Source organism: Miscanthus floridulus, chromosome 18 (genome assembly GCF_019320115.1).
Source record: "Miscanthus floridulus cultivar M001 chromosome 18, ASM1932011v1, whole genome shotgun sequence".
NCBI lineage: Eukaryota > Viridiplantae > Streptophyta > Magnoliopsida > Poales > Poaceae > Miscanthus > Miscanthus floridulus.
The window spans coordinates 101,974,683-101,993,233 of record NC_089597.1 but is presented as its reverse complement, the minus strand read 5'-3'; the positions used below and the strand labels follow the sequence as shown (position 1 = coordinate 101,993,233).

Genomic DNA, 18,551 nt, shown 5'->3' with positions numbered 1-18,551 from the left:
CCGCAGTAGGGTGAGCAGACGTAGGCGCGCGGCATGGCGCGGGCAAGCAACAGCAGGGCAAGCAGGGTGCGGCAAACAGTAGGGCGAGCATGCATGATCCGATGCGCATCCGTGAAGTGGGGGCAACCAGAAGGAGCGCGTGGGAGACAGCCACCCGACGTGGGACCCATCACAGAGGCAGGGGTGCTAGAGCGTTGCCGTTTTCTGCCAATCCGTTTTGGCCGCTGGCAAGCCCAAATGACAGTCGAGGGACATGCGCTCCGCTGGCTATTCGGGCCGCACGTCCGCGAGTGTACAGGGGCGAGTGGGCCGCACGGGTGAGCACGCGCTGAGCTGAGCGGCGAGTGCGGCACGAGCGTCTGGACGCACGCTTCTGTCCGGACGTCCGGACGCTAGTATACCCGATCCTATATACATGCAGATATCACTTATTCAGTCTCAACAACAAAGATATTGTTTTTTTTAAATGCACGCATTCTAAATTTGTTATTTCTTCCTTTCTTAAATAGGGATGAGAATAGTCAAGCTCTAGAGAGTATACATTAAAGTATTAAGATATATATGTCCTAGTCACGCGACAAACATATATAATAAAATTTGTCGTGAAAAATGATTTCAACTCACTACATTTTCAAGCTTTCAGTAACAAATGATTAGATAAAATAATGGCCAAAGGCAATGTATTTGTGAAGCCACCGGCATCCGAAACAACATGTAAAAGATAGCAGAGCTACTTTGCTTGCTTTATCCCATTCCAAATTGGATGTCGTTCTCATTCTTTTTAGGCTCCTCTATTTTAAACTATAATTTTAAGTTATACCCGTTTTTTTAATATGCAGTTTTTATTACATACTTAGATATCCATTAGACCAATATATCTAGATACAGAGTAAAAGTTATGTAAGTACCAGAGCACCTTAGAATTTGGAATAGAGGGAATATATATCTTAGAAGACTAAAACGATTTATGATTTGAAACGCAGGGAGTACTAGTTATTAATTACTAATATAGGCATCGTATGTGATGAGTTTCTTTGGGCTAAAATAGGTGTTATAGAAAAGCTCAATGGCTGTGTGTGTTCTTTTCTATCTTGTGTGTGTGTGTTTGTGTGCACGGGCAAAGAAACATGACATTTTGAACACCTTTGTTTTTTCCTCGCTGATGTTGCTGTTTACAGAGTAGCAGCAGGCAAGCCGGAAATTACCCTGGCATGCATGGGAACCACTACCACAGATGGGTCCTGGTCCGTGAACTGTGCAAGGTTCCTTGCCCCTAATCAGAGGATGAGAGCACGCCAATTCAAGGGCGCATAAACAAAGCCCACTCGGCGATCCAAAGAATCGATTCCCCCAACCGATCGATCGCCAGCTTTTTGATTTACCACTGACACCGTCGTTCAATCAATCGCCTTTCCACACATGACCCATCGTGCTTTAGATCACCCCTCTCCTTTCACTGGGATGGCTATTCTGCTCTGCTCAGCCTGAAAGAAAGCACCCAAGAAAGGTTGTCATCGGACAGCTTCCTCTGAAAGAACTCCGTTCAGCACTTCAGCTGCAGCTTCATACCATACCCCACGCTCTCTCAAGAAGCCGCAGGCGCTGCAGGGTTTAGGTTAGCTAGCTAAGCTTGGTAGACCATTGGATTTCTCTCGACGCCGCTTGTATACCTTCCTTGTCGCCGGGTTCACCACCGACGCGGCCGCGGCGGATGCTTTGCTTCCCGGCGAGGCTTGCCACGATCCCCCTGCAAGCGCACCAGGGCCGCCACGGCCATTGGCCAGACGCTTGCCTGCCCAAAAAGTTGCTCGGCTGGCTGCTGCTGCTAGCCCCCTGCATGACATCAAAGCCTCTGCTCTTCCGCTTCTGCATGACAACTTAGCACATGCCGTTTGCAGATGAAGCAGCTTGTTGCATCTGTTCCAGGATTCTAGATATAAGTGCCTCGCGCGCCATTGTTACCGAGCCATAGTGCTACAAACCAGCTTCTTAAGTTTTCACACTTGGACAGTAAGTGCGGAAAAAACTGATCAGTAATGAAATTTATAGAGTTTGTTTATGGAGTTTTTCTGATCGATTTCATTTGTGCTTTTTGCCCGGGCGGCAATGGAGATAGGTTCGGAGCAGGCACGCACGTACGTCAGTGCAAGTCCGGGGCTCGTAATGGCCCAAGGGCACGGCGGTGACCCGCACCACGAGGACTTCCAGCTCAAGGACACCAACCCGCTGCTGGGCGAGCAATGGCCCAAGGGCGCGGCGGGCCCGGCGCGCCCAGCGGGCGGCGGCGGCGGCGGGCTCGCCGGCTGGCTGGGCGTGGACAAGCCGTCGAGCACGTACGACCTCGTGGAGCAGATGTTCTTCCTGTACGTGCGCGTCGTCAAGACCAAGGACCTGCCCCCGAACCCCATCACCGGCGCGCCCATGGACCCCTACGTCGAGGTCCGCCTCGGCAACTACAAGGGCAAGACGCGGCACTTCGACCGCCGCGCCAACACGGAGTGGGACCAGGTGTTCGCCTTCTCCAAGTCCCGCGTCCAGTCCAACGTCCTCGAGGCCTTCCTCAAGGACCGCGAGATGCTGGGCCGCGACGACTACGTCGGCAAGGTCACCTTCGACCTCGCCGAGGTGCCCACGCGGGTGCCGCCCGACAGCCCGCTGGCCCCGCAGTGGTACCGCCTCGAGGACCGGCGCGGCGAGGGGGGCAAGGTGCGCGGGGAGCTCATGCTGGCCGTCTGGATCGGGACGCAGGCCGACGAGGCGTTCCCGGAGGCGTGGCACTCGGACGCCGCGGCGGTGCGCGGCGAGGGCGTCGCCAGCGTGCGCTCCAAGGCCTACGTGTCGCCCAAGCTCTGGTACCTCCGCGTCAACGTGATCGAGGCGCAGGACGTGCAGCCGCAGGAGCGCGGCCGCGCGCCGGAGGTGTTCGTCAAGGCGCAGGTGGGGAACCAGATCCTCAAGACGTCGGTGTCGCCGGCGCCCACGCTGAACCCGCGGTGGAACGAGGACCTGCTCTTCGTCGTCGCCGAGCCGTTCGAGGAGCAGCTGGTGCTGACGGTGGAGGACCGGGTGTCCCCGCGCAAGGACGACCTGCTGGGACGCGTCGTGCTGCCGCTAACGCTCTTCGAGAAGCGGCTGGACCACCGACCCTTCGTGCAGTCCCGCTGGTTCGACCTCGAGAAGTTCGGCGTCGGGGCGGCCATCGAGGGCGAGACGCGGCGGGAGCTCCGGTTCGCCAGCCGCGTCCACGTGCGAGCCTGCCTCGAGGGCGCCTACCACGTCATGGACGAGTCCACCATGTACATCAGCGACACCCGCCCCACGGCGCGGCAGCTGTGGAAGCCGCCCGTCGGCGTGCTCGAGGTCGGCATCCTCGGCGCCGCCGGGCTGCAGCCCATGAAGACCAGCGACGGCCGCGGCACCACCGACGCGTACTGCGTCGCCAAGTACGGCCAGAAGTGGGTGCGCACGCGCACCATGATCGGCACCTTCGGCCCCACGTGGAACGAGCAGTACACGTGGGAGGTGTTCGACCCCTGCACCGTCATCACCATCGGCGTCTTCGACAACTGCCACCTCGGCGTGAACAACGGCGGCGGCCAGCCGGCGAGGGACGCCCGCATCGGCAAGATCCGCATCCGGCTGTCGACGCTGGAGACCGACCGCGTGTACACGCACGCGTACCCGCTTATCGCGCTGCAGCGGTCCGGGGTGAAGAAGATGGGCGAGCTCCGGCTCGCCGTGCGCTTCACCTGCCTCTCGCTCATCAACATGGTGCACCTCTACACGCAGCCGCTGCTCCCCAGGATGCACTACCTGCACCCGTTCACGGTGATGCAGCTGGACGCGCTCCGGTACCAGGCCATGGGCATCGTGGCGGCGCGGCTGGGGCGCGCGGAGCCGCCGCTGCACCGGGAGGTGGTAGAGTACATGCTGGACGTGGAGTCCCACATGTGGAGCATGCGGCGGAGCAAGGCCAACTTCTTCCGCGCCGTGTCGCTCTTCTCGGGCTTCGCCGCCGCCGCGCGCTGGTTCAGCGACGTGTGCCACTGGAAGAACGTGGCCACGACGGCGCTGGTGCACGTGCTGCTGCTCATCCTGGTGTGGTACCCGGAGCTGATCCTCCCCACCGTCTTCCTCTACATGTTCCTCATCGGGCTGTGGAACTACCGCCGCCGGCCGCGCCACCCGCCGCACATGGACACCAAGATGTCGTGGGCCGAGGCGGTGCGCCCGGACGAGCTGGACGAGGAGTTCGACACGTTCCCGACGTCGCGGCCGCAGGACGTGGTGTACATGCGCTACGACCGCCTGCGGAGCGTGGCCGGGAGGATACAGACGGTGGTCGGCGACATGGCCACGCAGGGGGAGCGCCTGCAGTCGCTGCTCAGCTGGCGCGACCCGAGGGCGACGTGCCTCTTCGTCATATTCTGCCTCCTCGCAGCGGTGGTGCTCTACGTCACGCCCTTCCGCATCGTCGCGCTCGTCGCGGGGCTCTACGTGCTGCGCCACCCGAGGTTCCGGAGCAGGCTGCCTTCCGTGCCCAGCAACTTCTTCCGCCGCCTGCCGTCGCGCGCCGACACCATGCTTTGAAGCACCATGACCCGAGAATGCTTTGGTCTCTTCTTCAGTCGACAATGTTTGGTTCGTTTTCCACTTTATTTAGGGCCTCTTTGGCACGGCTTATACCGGCTTCGGCTTCATCTATTTTGCGTAAATCGAGACACTGTAGCGTGAAGCCGTTTTGTAAGCCAGGGTTAAAATGAACTAGAAGCCGGGAAAAACCAGTTTTTCTGGCTTCACCGGCTTTGGCTTCACCGGTGAAGCCGTTTTGGATGAGCCGTGCCAAATGGGGCTTTAATCTTTTTGAGCGTGTATGTTGCTAATTTTGGGTGTCTTAAGATTTGATAAAGCTCCAGTGTAACTATTTATATCTCAAGAATAAGGATGAATGGATGACCGCGTCTTTTGAACCTTACAAGAATCCCCCCGCCACCCTTAGCGCCCGTACATCCGATACGGAGCGCTAACGTAAGACAGTGCCGTGCGCACAAGAGAAATGGAGCCTGCACCTCCTGTTTTTTTCACGCCCCACCACGTGGGCCTCCAAGCCTGCGCTCGATTTCTCACGCGCCCGTCTGCGCTCGCTTGGTAGCACCCCAGCAGCGGGCTTGCGCCGCCCAAACGTCACCCAACAGCTGCAGCAGATTGCTGTGACAAATGGGTCCCATTACAATATGTGCAACACCAGATCTATTTTTATAACACTCAGATGAAACACTTGCAACATACGTCCGAAACAGCTGAAACACCTGCAACATACATCTAAAAACACCTGCAAAACGCCAGAAAAATTTGAAAATACGTGTATAGACATTGCAAACATATGCAACATCGAGATGAAAACACTTGCAGCATACTATGAAACACCTAAAACACTTGAAACATACGCTTTCAACATGGATGTACATACAACATCCAGATCTACTTTTATAACATCCAAATAAAACACTTGCAACATACGTTTGATACAGATGAAACATTTGAAACATACACTTGAAACATATATGTATTGCCATTGCAACATGTGCAATATTCTATTGGGGTCCAACCCCAAGTACCCACGGCGCAAGACATGAACTGCACCGCAAGGGACGATCCAGCCCACCAGATGAAGGCTTACGGTGCATGGCACTGCTCAGCGCGTACCGCAAGGCATCACGACGATATCCTAAAGATGACGCAAGACCCATTAGGATATGCCGAATATTAGATTCCTTGTTAAGATTGTATCTTACCCAATTAAACTTAGACCTGATCGGCATGTAACCCTACCCCTGTGCTATATAAGGCAGATAGGGGACCCCCTCAAAACATATTCAATCTCATACGATAGCTAATACAAACCGACAGAACACAGGACTAGGGTATTACATCGAGCTGATGGTCTGAACCTGTCTAATCTTGTGTCTCTGTCACCATCTTGCTCTTTTTCACGCGCACCTCTCCGATCAATCTACCATCGTGGGTATACCCCTCGGTGGACTGCCGACGATATTTATTCAACATATTCCGATCTAATTTTGCAACATCCCGATCTACTTTCATAATATCAATATAAAACACTTGAAACATACATCTGAAACACCTAAAACACTTGAAACATATGTTTGCCTCATACGCTTTCAGCGCAACATCTTCTTGCTGCTTCAGCGAATGGAGGCTCGTCGGCGTGTGGAGGTCATCGGTGTGCTTGCTGGCGACGCGAAGCTCACCAGCAACAGGGAGCTGGGCGCGCGGTGCACAGAGGGAAGGCGTGGGGGCAGCACGGGCGGTGGTGGATCAAAGAGCGGGTGGCCAGCGCGTGAATGTCACCTGTGTGCTCACCAACGTCGTGGAGCTCACCGGTGGCGCAGAGAGCGGGTGGGTGCATCAGCGGTGGCGCAGAGGGTGAGCGGCGTGGAGCTCACCGGACGGCCTCACAATGCAGTGAAGCCGCGACGGCGCGAGGCGGAGTCGGGAGACGACTATTTTGTTGGGAAGACGGCGTCCGGACAGAACGTCCACACCACGACATTTCCGAAAAAGGGGACATACTGTTACAGAAGTCGCCAGTGATGCTGACACAGAAGAAGGAGAAGATGTCCCAGCCGGACGATTTACCGTGGCCTGTCCGACAAAGAAGCATAGGCAGAGCGAGCCTTTGATTCAGAATGTCTGATTTGTTTTTCGCTTTTTATCTTTGAGTGTGTAAGCTGCTAATTTCGAGTGTCTTGAGATTCGATAAAGTTCCAGTGTAACTATATCTCGAGAATAAGGATGAAATATGAATGGAGGAACGCATTTTTTGAACCTTAAGAATTTCCTACAAAATTTTCGGGGAGATTAAGTCTATTTTTTATTATGTACTCTTGTCTTTGTCTAATTTTAACCCTCAACTACAAAACAGAGTAACTTTAGCACCTCACCTATAAAAAACGTTTAATTTTGACCCTAGAGCCATCTCAAAACTACCTTGAGGTCAAATTTAAATGATTTTGATGGTTAAGGTGCTAAAGTTCGACAAAGACAAAAGTTGAGGACAAAAATAGACTTAATCAAGTACTTGTTTTTTTAGATATTTATGAAAAAAATATATATTAACTTTACTTATTGTTATATGTATTGAAATATTTATCTATACTTATTTCGATTTTTATATATTGAATTCTTTGTTCGAATCCATTTAAAAAAAATAATCTATATGTTTGAGGTTCACGCATTTTGAAATTCAAATGTTTCGAATTGTTCGAACGAACTTGGATGGAGAAATAACCATAACCAAAGTTGTAGATCTTGATGAGTATACAACTTTGTAGTTAATAACTTTTTTATTTGAAATTATTTATGGTCCCTAAATTATGTTTGAAGTTCTCATACTTGAAATTCAGTTTTTTTGAATTGTTCAAACGAACTCGAATGGAGAAATAACCAAAACCAAACTTTTAGATCTTGGTGAGATATACAAATTTGTAATTGACGATTATTTCAGTTGAAATCATTTATGGTACTAAAATTCTGATTGAATTTCTTATATTTTAAAATTCAAATTTTTTGAATTCGTACTCGGATGAAGAAATTACCAAAGTCAAACTTGTATATCCGATGAGATATACAACTTTGTAGGAGATAACTTTTTCTCTGGAATCATTTACTGTCTCAATTTTTTTTAAGTTCTCATATTTTAAAATTTTAAATTTTTAAATTATTCAAACGAACTCAAATAGAGAAATGGCCAAAACTAAACTTGTAGATCTCCGTGAGATTTACAACTTTGTGGTTGACCACTATTTCATTTGAAATCGTTTAGGTCCTAAAAATTCTATTTGGTGTCTCATATTTTAAAATTCAAAATTTTTAACTTATCCGAACGAACTCGGGTGGAGAAATAACCCTAATCGAAGTTGTAGATCTCGATAAGATTGATCATATTTTTAGAAAAGTATGGTACCAAAGTTAAATTATGATAATTTAAAACATCTTTTTTGATAAAAATCCAATAAAGTGTAGAAAAATATTTTCATACATATAAATATTTATCAATTAGTAAATTTAATATGTAAATTTTTCATAAATATCTAAAAAAGTAAGTTCATTTTTGTCTCTCAACTCTTGCCTTTGTCTAATTTTACAACCTCAATTATCAAAACGTTCAATTTTAACCTTCGAGGTGGTTTTGAGTGATGTTGAGATGGCACTGGTGTAAAATTTTTGATACAGTAGTTATGAACAGACAGATTTGCTACCGAGAAAATAATTAACTAAAAAAATGCAAGCACTATTAATTCCTTTTACTTGACATATTATGCTCCATTTGTAATAGGGAGCAATGTAATAACCGCCGAAAGAGACTTTCATCATGGTCCCTAACGTCAATTCAATATTTCAAGAGTGACCGATTATGGTCCCTACAATTCAAATATTTCCAGTGCCTAAACATCAGAATTGAACTAGATCAGTCTTAGTGGAGAGTTTCATGACACAGTTACCAAGACTGCCACATCAACTGTGGCAGTGAGCTTCATCCAGATAAAACTCTCTTTATCTCTCTCTTCGTAAATAAGCCGACAAGTAAGTAGATTTGCTGATGTGTCACTGTATTAAATGAGAATAAAACTCTTTTGAAACCTCCATTGAGACTGGTCTTACGATTTTTTCATATCCAAATAAATTTAATTATGATACATCTTAAGGACGGTATAAAGTGTAGGTATTGAGTGAACAGGATTTACAGGAAATCAGTACGCCTAGATCCTTTGATTCGTGGACCCGACCTGGTCACACATACTATTTGCGTTTACATTTTTTTTTCTACAAACCTAGTTAATCTTAGAAACGTTTGACCAGCACGGGTTCATAGCTACTATTTTTATGGGACGGAGTAGTATCAGTAATCACACATTCATGCAACCTATTCGCGCTACACGCTTGCGCTCACGGCCGGGTCAGGGTCACGAGCTCACGGCTCAGGAAGCTAGCTAAAAAAGTTAGTACTACTACTAAATTAGAGATTTAAAATTTATTAAGTGAGCTAATTCCAGCTAGACATACTATATTTTATTAGGGTTTTAGGCACGGCACTTGACGAGTTGTACTGTAACTACCGAAATAGAGAATTCTTTATACCCCCTTCGATATTTCAAGCCACCGATTATGATTTATGATGATGGATTATTATTTTTCAGTGCCTAAACACCAGAGACGAAGATACGATTTTTTAGGTTAAACTTTTACAACCTAATGAGTTATATATGATGGATTGATGGTGTACATCTTGAAGGTTGGCAAAAAGTGTCACCGAAAGGACGAAGTGGCTTCCAATGGCGAGCGCTTTTAGTGCAGATGTGTGAACAAGATACACGGCTAATCAGCGTATGCGCTTTGACTTGTTGACTCGTAGACCCGATCACAGGATATAGATGACGCGAACGCGATGATATATCAGTCACGCACCCTCTTTCGCGCTCCACTCATCCACTCACCGGTCCCCAGCAGCCGAAGCTAGCAGCCCAAAAATAATGGCGCGATCGAACACCTGCTACCTCACCCTCCTCGTCATCGTCTTGTTCCTCGCCCTCAGTTGCAAGTGCGGCTCCGAACCTGCCGCCGCCGGCGACCGCGAAATGCTGCTCGCTGTCAAGGACGAATGGGGCAATCCTCCGCAGCTCGCTTCGTGGAACCCAGCCATTGTCGCCAACCACTGCGACTGGAAAGGCATCAAGTGCGCAGCCTCCGGCGGAGCTGTCACAGAGCTTACTTTACAGAACCTCAGCCTCTCCGGCTTGGTCCCGGCGTCCGTGTGCGAGCTCAAGAACCTCAACCGCCTTGACCTCTCCTACAACAACCTCACCGGCGCCTTCCCCACCGCCTCACTCTACGCCTGCAAGAAGCTGCGCTTCCTCGACATCTCCAACAACGACTTCACCGGAAGGCTACCGGCCGATATCGACGCCTTGTCTCCGGTGATGGAGCACCTCAACCTCTCCAGCAACAGCTTCACCGGCGAGGTGCCGGCAGCTGTGGCACGGCTCCCGACGCTCAAGTCCCTTCTTCTCGACACCAACAATTTCACCGGCTCGTACCCGGCGGCTGAGATAAGCAGGCTGGTCGGGCTTGAGTGTCTCACGCTGGCCTACAATGCATTTTCGCCAGCGCCTGTGCCGCTGGAGTTTGCCAAGTTGACTAAGCTCACCTATCTCTGGATTGGGGGAATGAACCTCACCGGGGAGATTCCGGAGGCGTTCGCCGGCCTCACGGAGCTCACGGTGCTCGCCATGGAGTCAAACAACCTCACCGGTCCAATCCCGGCGTGGGTGTGGCAGCACCGGAAACTCCAGTGCATCTACCTGTACTACAACGCCCTCTCCGGTGAGCTCACACGTAACGTCACAGTGGTGAATTTGATTGATCTTGATGTGTCAATGAATCAGCTGACCGGGGAGATACCTGTAGCCTTCGGCAGTCTCAACAACCTGGAGTTGCTGTTTCTCTACATGAACCAGTTCACCGGGACGATTCCGGCGAGCATCGGACTGCTCCCGCAGCTCACAGACATCCGAATATTCAACAACCAGCTCTCCGGCGAGCTCCCACCAGAGCTTGGTAAGCACTCGCCGCTGGGCAACCTCTGGGTGGCCAATAACAACCTCTCCGGCCCACTGCCAAAGACACTCTGTGCTAATGGGAAGCTCTATGACATCGTCGCTTTTAACAACAGCTTCTCAGGCGAGCTCCCTGCGAACCTAGCTGACTGCATACTGCTGAACAACCTGACGCTCTATGACAACCGTTTCTCAGGCGAGCTCCCTGCGAACCTAGCTGACTGCATGATGCTGGAAGACCTGATGCTCCATGGCAACCTTTTCTCAGGTGACTTCCCAGCGAAAATATGGTCGCTCCCGAAGCTGCGGCGTGTGATGATCCAGGACAACAGATTCACTGGCACTCTGCCAGCCGAGATATCCATCACCATCATACGGATTGAGATAAGGAACAACATGTTCTCTGGATTCATCCCGTGAAAACATCGATGATTAGGCAAGCCTTCTCACACCTCCTGAAGGACGCTTCGGTTTGTTTACTAAATCGAACATTAGAGCGGACCAGTTTGTGACGTGTTACGTGGACATCAAGGGAGAGTTACAAAGCGGAAACAAGCAAAAAAGATACACGGTTAATATGTTGAATCCGCCTCGATTTGCATGATAATAAGTTCAGTGGTATCTGCTTCTCATGTTGTGACATCTTCAGAGAGAAGTTTTCTCTTTGTCTAAGGTATATACTCCATCGGTCCTAAAAAGAGTACGATTAACATTGTTTAAAAAAAATCAAATAACTTCAAATTTAATTAAATCTATATAAAAAAATGAGCATTTGTGATATAGAATTAGTATCGTTAGATTAATCATGACATATATGTTCATATACAAATCTCTTCTTCTATCTTTCTACACATAAAAAGACAGTAATGTCATCATCTACCGATGATACCAAATCTCGATCTCTTCTCACGCGTCCGAGTTCGGTATGAATCATCCTTAACTTGGAGATCACGTGTCCACGTCCTACCCTATTCCGATACGAAGACGGGATCCATGTGCCCGTGTCCGATATGAAGTATTCAGAGCTGATGCATCTACGTCCGATTACTAAGGTTCCGTCCAAAAAATCATGGTTCCGGTGCAACGTACGGGTATATATCTAGTATATCTGAAAACATAAATGTTGGTACTATTTTCTATATAAACTTAGTTAACTTTAAAAAATCTAAATTGATTTAAATCTAGAATTGTTTTTTTTAATGAGGGAGTACGTTAAAGGAGCTCATACATGTTATCAGAAAAAAAAAAGGAGCGCATGCATAGTTCAAAAGACTGTTTTTGGTTTATTTAAACATTTTGAGCGTGACGAGCTGCTGCCTGTTACTATTCTTTAGGACCTAGCTAGCTTGAGACACAGACAGCGTTCCAGTATTACTATGCTTGTCTCAAGAATAATGAAGGATGAGAGCATATGCCCTGAAGGTCAAGAATGTGCCAGGAAATTTTCATGGGGTAATATAAGTTTTTATTTGAGGGAAACAGGACGGGCAAGCCCCTACTGGAAAAAGCAGTAAAGTGCAAGAAAGAGTACAAATACAGCTGGGGGTAATATAATTTGACTGCATAAATTTATCTGAAGCTCCTACAGATGTTCCCACTCCAAATGCGCTGGTAGGACAATGGTAGCGACAATTGGTGAATGCGAACTGTAGCACCATGCTAGTTGTATGTTACCATGCGAATCATTGCCAAGGTAGTCTATAGGATGCAAATTTGTAAATAAAAATGATCACTTTCTTATCTTTCCATCATTTTTTTTGAAGAATCAAATGTTTAATTGTTTGGCGCTGCTGTCTGGTCTCGGGTCCTCAGCCTGGTTGATTCCGAGCTTGAAGCCCCACACTCAGTGGTGTTGTTGATTCCGAGCCTGAAGCAGTGGGAAATTGTGCCAAATGACGGGTAAACAGGGCCAGCTCTGAACATTTATCGGCCGGTGAGATCCATTCTCTCGTGGTCATAGTTGGCCCGTTCTAGCCCAACATAGGCCCGTGACTGTTCCAACTACTCGAAAGAGAAACTTAGCACTTCCAAGATTTCAGCAATGCAACAGGGATAACAATTTATGATCAATAATACATGCCGGCAGTTACCACCAAAGAGTTGGTAAATCTGATCGATCATTCAATCACCTTTGCCACCTATCTTCCTAACATCACTGCATGCCGTCTCACAGGAAATTGATAATCCTGCGTTTTGAACCTACTACAACCTGCTATGTTTGGGTTGGGCAGTTTGGGGACAGACAAAAAGCATGCTGAAGTTGCCATGTACAGGATCTGGAACCTGTAGAAGGAGCATTGTACAAGAGTATTCAACAACAAAGAGCAACCGCCCGCACAGATAACAAGTTTAATCCAGCAAGACATATGACCTCTCTTTGAAAGGGCGCATGGGAAATAGGAGTATCATGTGTGAATAACTAGCATGTACACACAGGATTTGCCATGCCTGCAATCACCTGCAGCTAACACAGCCACTAGTTTTCGCTATTTTCCCCCATTTTTCATATGAATTCTTAGCCAAAGTGTAAAGCTGTACTTTTTTCCATCTCTACTTTAATTCAAAGGCAGAGCACCTGCCATTTAATGCTAAAAAACTACTGACCACTAGAGTCAATCCTTACATCACAAGTCTGTCTTGGATTTAATTTTAATCTAGATGCAGCATGCATTATGTATTATATTTATATGGTGTGCACTGACTATTCCTAATGGAAAGGTAGGAAACACATGCTATATATCCATGTAACTAGATGAGATTTTCTTCCGAAAGTACACACACGTTCCTGAAACTTATTACAATCAGTTCCACCAACAACATTTGAAAAAAAAGTAAATTTCAGTTTTGAAACTTTTAGAAGCACTTTGAGCATGATTCCACACAAATGCTATGGATTAGATCACCTCCTAGTCATCAGGCGTGGAAGCTGAGGGAGAAAAAAATGTAAAAAAAAAGTCTGACCATCGACCACCATAGTACAGTAATTTAGAAGAAATAAAGGTAATAAAGTCGACCATGGACAACCATAATTCAGAAGAACAAAGGCATAGGGACCCAGGATGGGAACCGAAGTCGATCAAGACCGCGCATCAAGAGCCTAGCTATAGCCCAGAAATGGTTGGAGATATCTATGAATTTATCCCGTGGCTCGTAGCTCAGATCGAAGAGACCCACGACACGTCCTCCAGCTTGTGCCGTCAAATTTTCTGGGCCAGGCTCAACCATTTCTCGTGGCTCAGGTCTCAAATCAAATACATCACACGATTAAACAATTGGTACATCTATTACACAAAACTTTGATAAACAAAATCTATCATACCTCATCAATAAAATATGATATTCTCATTTTTCCAGACAAATAATTATTTCTTGCCATGTACAGTAGCAAAAAGGATTATTGCAGAAGCCGAGAAGCCGAGAAGCCGGAATCAGTTCACAGACTCATGTAGTGAACATTACAAGTGTTGCAAGAAGTAATGCATGGTTAACCTTCTCAACTTGTTTTTGCTGGGCATTTAGGGTCGCAGTTGAGACAGTTCGCCCTACACTCCTCCATCGAAATATAACATTTTTTAGGCATCGCGCAACAATAGCAGGGGGTGAGGCTCCACGCAAATCCATGGTGCGGTGCAAAATGTGAGGTTTAATTTGCTCTCACCAAATGAGGGGCCGGCCACAATAGGATTAGTGCCTGTCGTCTTTGCTGGACTATTTGGATTTGGATCGCTGCTGATCCTTCCTGTAGTTACGGGCTCATCGAGTCGTTGAGGGCGACCTATATAAATTTGCATTCATCAGTCCGACGCTACATGTATGTGTAAACTTAATGACATGATAGGTGATTGAGCATACGCAAACTTACATTGTACTACTGCCGAAGTGACGCATCCAAAGAGCATAATGAATAGTAACATGGAGAGCTTGCACGCCGGAGCGCAACTACTGCCACTGTCACCCATGTTGAGTATTAATCTACGTCTACCTAATCAGAGCTGTATGTTAAAAACACAGGAACAAAAACACTAGGCTCGCGGTCCAGTATATAAAGAGAGATGTAAATCTTTTGTCTGACGTATATGTTCATTTATTTACATGGAAACATATTAGCCAATGCAAATCAATTAATACATATATATGGGAACTTGATAATCACACATTTGTGGAAATATATAATATCATATTATTAGATGACATACGCAACAACATCTTGTGTGCATCAGTCATTCCCTTCCCCTCTTTGTGCTCCGGCTCTGGAGTCTGATAGCCTGGTCGCAAATTGGTATGGTATTTGGCTTGGGTGAAAACGATCGGATCGGAGCGAATAATGTCTTTCACATATCCTAATCTATTTTTTTATATCGGATTCGGAGCGGATCGAATATTATATGGATTCGAATGCGAATACGGATTTTTTATATGTCGGAAATGGTATAGATTTGTACCGGTGTCAGAGCGGAAGCGGACTTTTTTAAGTCGGATAATACGTGCTTACGATGAGAAACAATTCATTAACCAAAGTCATAAGGAGCAATACAACACAAAATAATCACCATCATTCCACCACTTCGATTTAAGAGCTCACAAATTTAAAGTTCTCAGTTTGGATTTAAGAGTATAATACAAGTGTGTAAAGAAATAAATATTCTTAATTTAAATATTTGAGCAAAACTTCGCCATTTGCTGATTAGCCGCCAATCTGGCAAATGGACAATCACTAGGATTACCATTCCATGTCATGTAAAAAGATACTTAAATTAGTATATTTAGTTGACGAGCTTTGCTCGTCAGCTACAATATAATAATGTTTGTGTCATGGGCTGTGGTAACCTGTATTCTTGTTGTTTGGGCTCTCCATATCCTTAAAATTTGGATTTGGAGCGAAACGGGGCGGAGGATTATCCATACCACTTTCATCCCTATATTTGGCGGCCTAATCTATGTGGGCACGCACTATGGTTGCAATTCATCCAGATCAAGTGGAGGACAGTGCTGTCCTTTACGGTTAGTTGGTGGTGGTGCTTCTCTCCACCTCCATGCAGTGGCACCACTGACCTCCCTTAGAGCAACTCCAGCAGTGCTAGCCAAATCAGACCCCCTACTTCTTGATTTGGGTAGCCACATATTTCAATACTACCAATGTTTTGTTGTTTACTCTAGCACCACTACCTAAAACATACCCCCCCAAAAAAACCATTTTCATAGAGAATGACATGTGGGACCCACGTGTCATCCTCTCTCTTAGGTTCTTATTTGAGGAGCAGTTTGCCGGCAGCGTGCAGGCCACGCCGAGGGCAGGCCGCCGGGGCTGGCTCGTCGGGCAGGGCTGAGCCCCCAGGGGCAGGCCGCCGGGGCTGGCCACGCTATTTGGGAAGACGACCGAGTCAGGAGGAGTCGCGGGGAAGAAGCTTGTATGAAGGAGTCGCGAGAAAAAAGTTTAGGTAGTGGAGTACACTACAGTAGACGCGTGCTTTGCCGAGTGCAATTGCACTCGGCAAAGAAGGCTTTGCACTCAGTAAAGAGCTGTCGGCATATCCCTTCATGGCAAAGGCTTCTTTGCCGAGTGCTTTTTGTCGGGCACTCGGCAAAGATTTACACTCGGCAAAATGAAAATGCGAAAATAACCCAAAAATAATAGTAAAATTTTTCAAAAAAAAAATTCAGGGGAGGCCGCCACCCGCCCGTCTTCATCGAAGTCGGTGCATTTTTTGCGCTAAATTCACAGCTAACGCGGCCGACGGAATTCGAACTCACGACCTCTCTCTCGCGTGTATGCTGCTCTACCACTGCACTACACTGTCACTTGTGTCTAGATTCCGTTATCTATCCTCATATATTATACTAAATCGAGAGTAAATTGCTTGTTTGAGGCCCTAAACGAATTCAAATCAAAAAGTGGTCAACTACAAAGTTTCATAACTTTTTGAGATCTATGATTTTCATTTAGGAAGTTTTCCCATACGAGGTCGTTTGAAAAATCCAAATTTCAAATTTGAGAGATTCAAACGTAGTTTTGCATGATAAGATGATTTCAAATCAAAAAGTTGTCAACTACATAGTTTCATAACTTTTGGAGATCTACAATTTTCATTTAGGAAGTTTTTTCATCCGAGGTCTTTTGAAAAATTCAAATTTTAAAATTTTCAAATTCAAACGTTGTTTTTGCATGACAAGATGATTTCAAATCAAAATGTTGCCAACTACAAAATTTCATAACTTCTCAAGATCTACAAAGTTTATTTTGGTCATTTGTTCATCTGACATAGTGGTAGTAACATTGTTCACAAATCTTATATATCTCTCTTCTACTTTCATGAAACTAATATAAGAGATATGTAGATTTTATGAACAACGTTATTGTCGCTTTATCAAATGAAGAAATGACCAAAATAAACTTTGTAGATCTTGAGAAGTTATACAACTTTGTAGTTGAAAAGTTTTTCATTTAAATTCATTTAGGGCCTCAAAAATTGCTTTGAAAAACTAATTTGCCGAGGGCAAAAAAAAATGCACACGGCAAAATGCCTCTTTGCCGAGTGCCAGAAAAAAGGCACTCGGCAAAGACGCATTTTGCCGTGTGCCGAAAAATAGCACTTGGCAAAATACATATTTGCCGAGTGCCAGAAAAAAGACACTCGGCAAAGACACATTTTGCCATGTGCCGAAAAATAGCACTCGGCAAAATACATATTTGCCGAGTGCCAGAAAAAAGGCACTCGACAAAGACGCATTTTGTCGAGTGTTTTTTTCCGAGTGTATTTTATTTGGCACTCGACAAAGACCGTATTTGCCGAGTGCCCGATAAAATACACTCGGCAAAGCCTCCGGCACTTGGCAAAGTGCCGGTTTCCGGTAGTGGTAGGGGTCCAATAGGAATGGGTAGTGAGAGAGGGAAAATAGGAGGCCAACAAATCTTGGGAGTCTGCTGAAGTTGGTTTTTTTGACCTCCGCTACCCAAATTGTACGTAGGGGTCAAGTAAGGGGTGATGCTGGAGTTGCTCTTAGAGCATCTCAGAGAGAGTGGCTATTCTTCTCATGGAGACTAAGTTTAGAGTTTTTGAGGAAGAAAACAGCAGATCTAATTTTAACTAGTCGCTTGGAGACGCTCTCAGTTAGACTCAACTTGGATAGCTTTGATTGGATTTGAATCTTGATCCTTGACCAGGTCTACATGGAACGCTCCAACATTGCATGTTTGTGGAGGCTAGCTGCTAAGGTCCATTCATACAAACCGACCTGCGGGCCTGCACTTGCAATTTTACATTTTACACCTGCCGGCCTTCGCAGCCGGCCGCCGCTATAAAACAAGACGATGATGATGCGTGCCGGTGCCGGAGCAGAAGTGTTTGCATTATATTACCCGGTCAAAATGTTAACGCAAAGCTTTAATCCATGTATGTAAGGACAGATGCCTCGCAAGTTGCTGCCTATTAGTAAAAGTGATTGCATTATTGTATGCTAGTAGTAGTATTAGTATCGTCTATCACTCTCCGTTGAATCTTTCCACTATATATGATTATTAGGTCATGTCTGATGTAAAATCATATGATAGGATCATGAATTTGACAACTATCAGGATATCTTAGAATTTAGTTTAGACTTCAGTTATTTGGATCCATTGAGATCTCCCATATATTCAAATCTTCATCGAAATTGGTCCCACATGCAAGGCATCTGCCCTGTGTGCTTGTTGGTTCTGGGGGTGCAGGTCAAGGCATCTACTGCCAACATGCAACCAATTGTCTATAACACATTGAATTAGTAGTAAAACTTCACATTATTATATATCCACAGGTATCTAAGTAACATTAGCATATAGGAGTATATATAAACCAGGGAGTAGAGAGTGATCTGATAAGCAAGAGAAGCAGCAGCTAGAGCTCACTATTCAGCTCTTGGCAGGCAGAGGAAGTCACC

The 18,551-nt window shown here is 46.4% G+C and overlaps 2 protein-coding genes across 3 annotated transcripts; both read left to right on the top strand.

Annotated features, from left to right (window-relative positions):
* Positions 1-1,450: 1,450 nt before the first annotated feature.
* LOC136521833 (FT-interacting protein 1-like) lies at positions 1,451-4,962 on the top strand. Its single transcript, XM_066515595.1, has 2 exons — positions 1,451-2,010; positions 2,117-4,962. The coding sequence occupies exon 2, from the start codon at positions 2,164-2,166 to the stop codon at positions 4,588-4,590; it is 2,427 nt and encodes an 808-aa protein (XP_066371692.1). The 5' UTR covers positions 1,451-2,010; positions 2,117-2,163; the 3' UTR covers positions 4,591-4,962.
* A 4,551-nt stretch (positions 4,963-9,513) lies between these two features.
* Positions 9,514-11,329, top strand: LOC136522671 (receptor-like protein 52). Of its 2 annotated transcripts, XM_066516483.1 has the most exons (2): positions 9,514-10,404; positions 10,489-11,329. In XM_066516483.1, exons 1-2 carry the CDS (start codon positions 9,555-9,557, stop codon positions 11,055-11,057), a joined length of 1,419 nt encoding a protein of 472 aa, XP_066372580.1. In that variant the 5' UTR covers positions 9,514-9,554; the 3' UTR covers positions 11,058-11,329. The 2 variants fall into 2 exon arrangements, with proteins under 2 accessions (XP_066372580.1, XP_066372579.1); XM_066516482.1 differs by having other exon boundaries at positions 9,514-11,329.
* Positions 11,330-18,551: the final 7,222 nt, after the last annotated feature.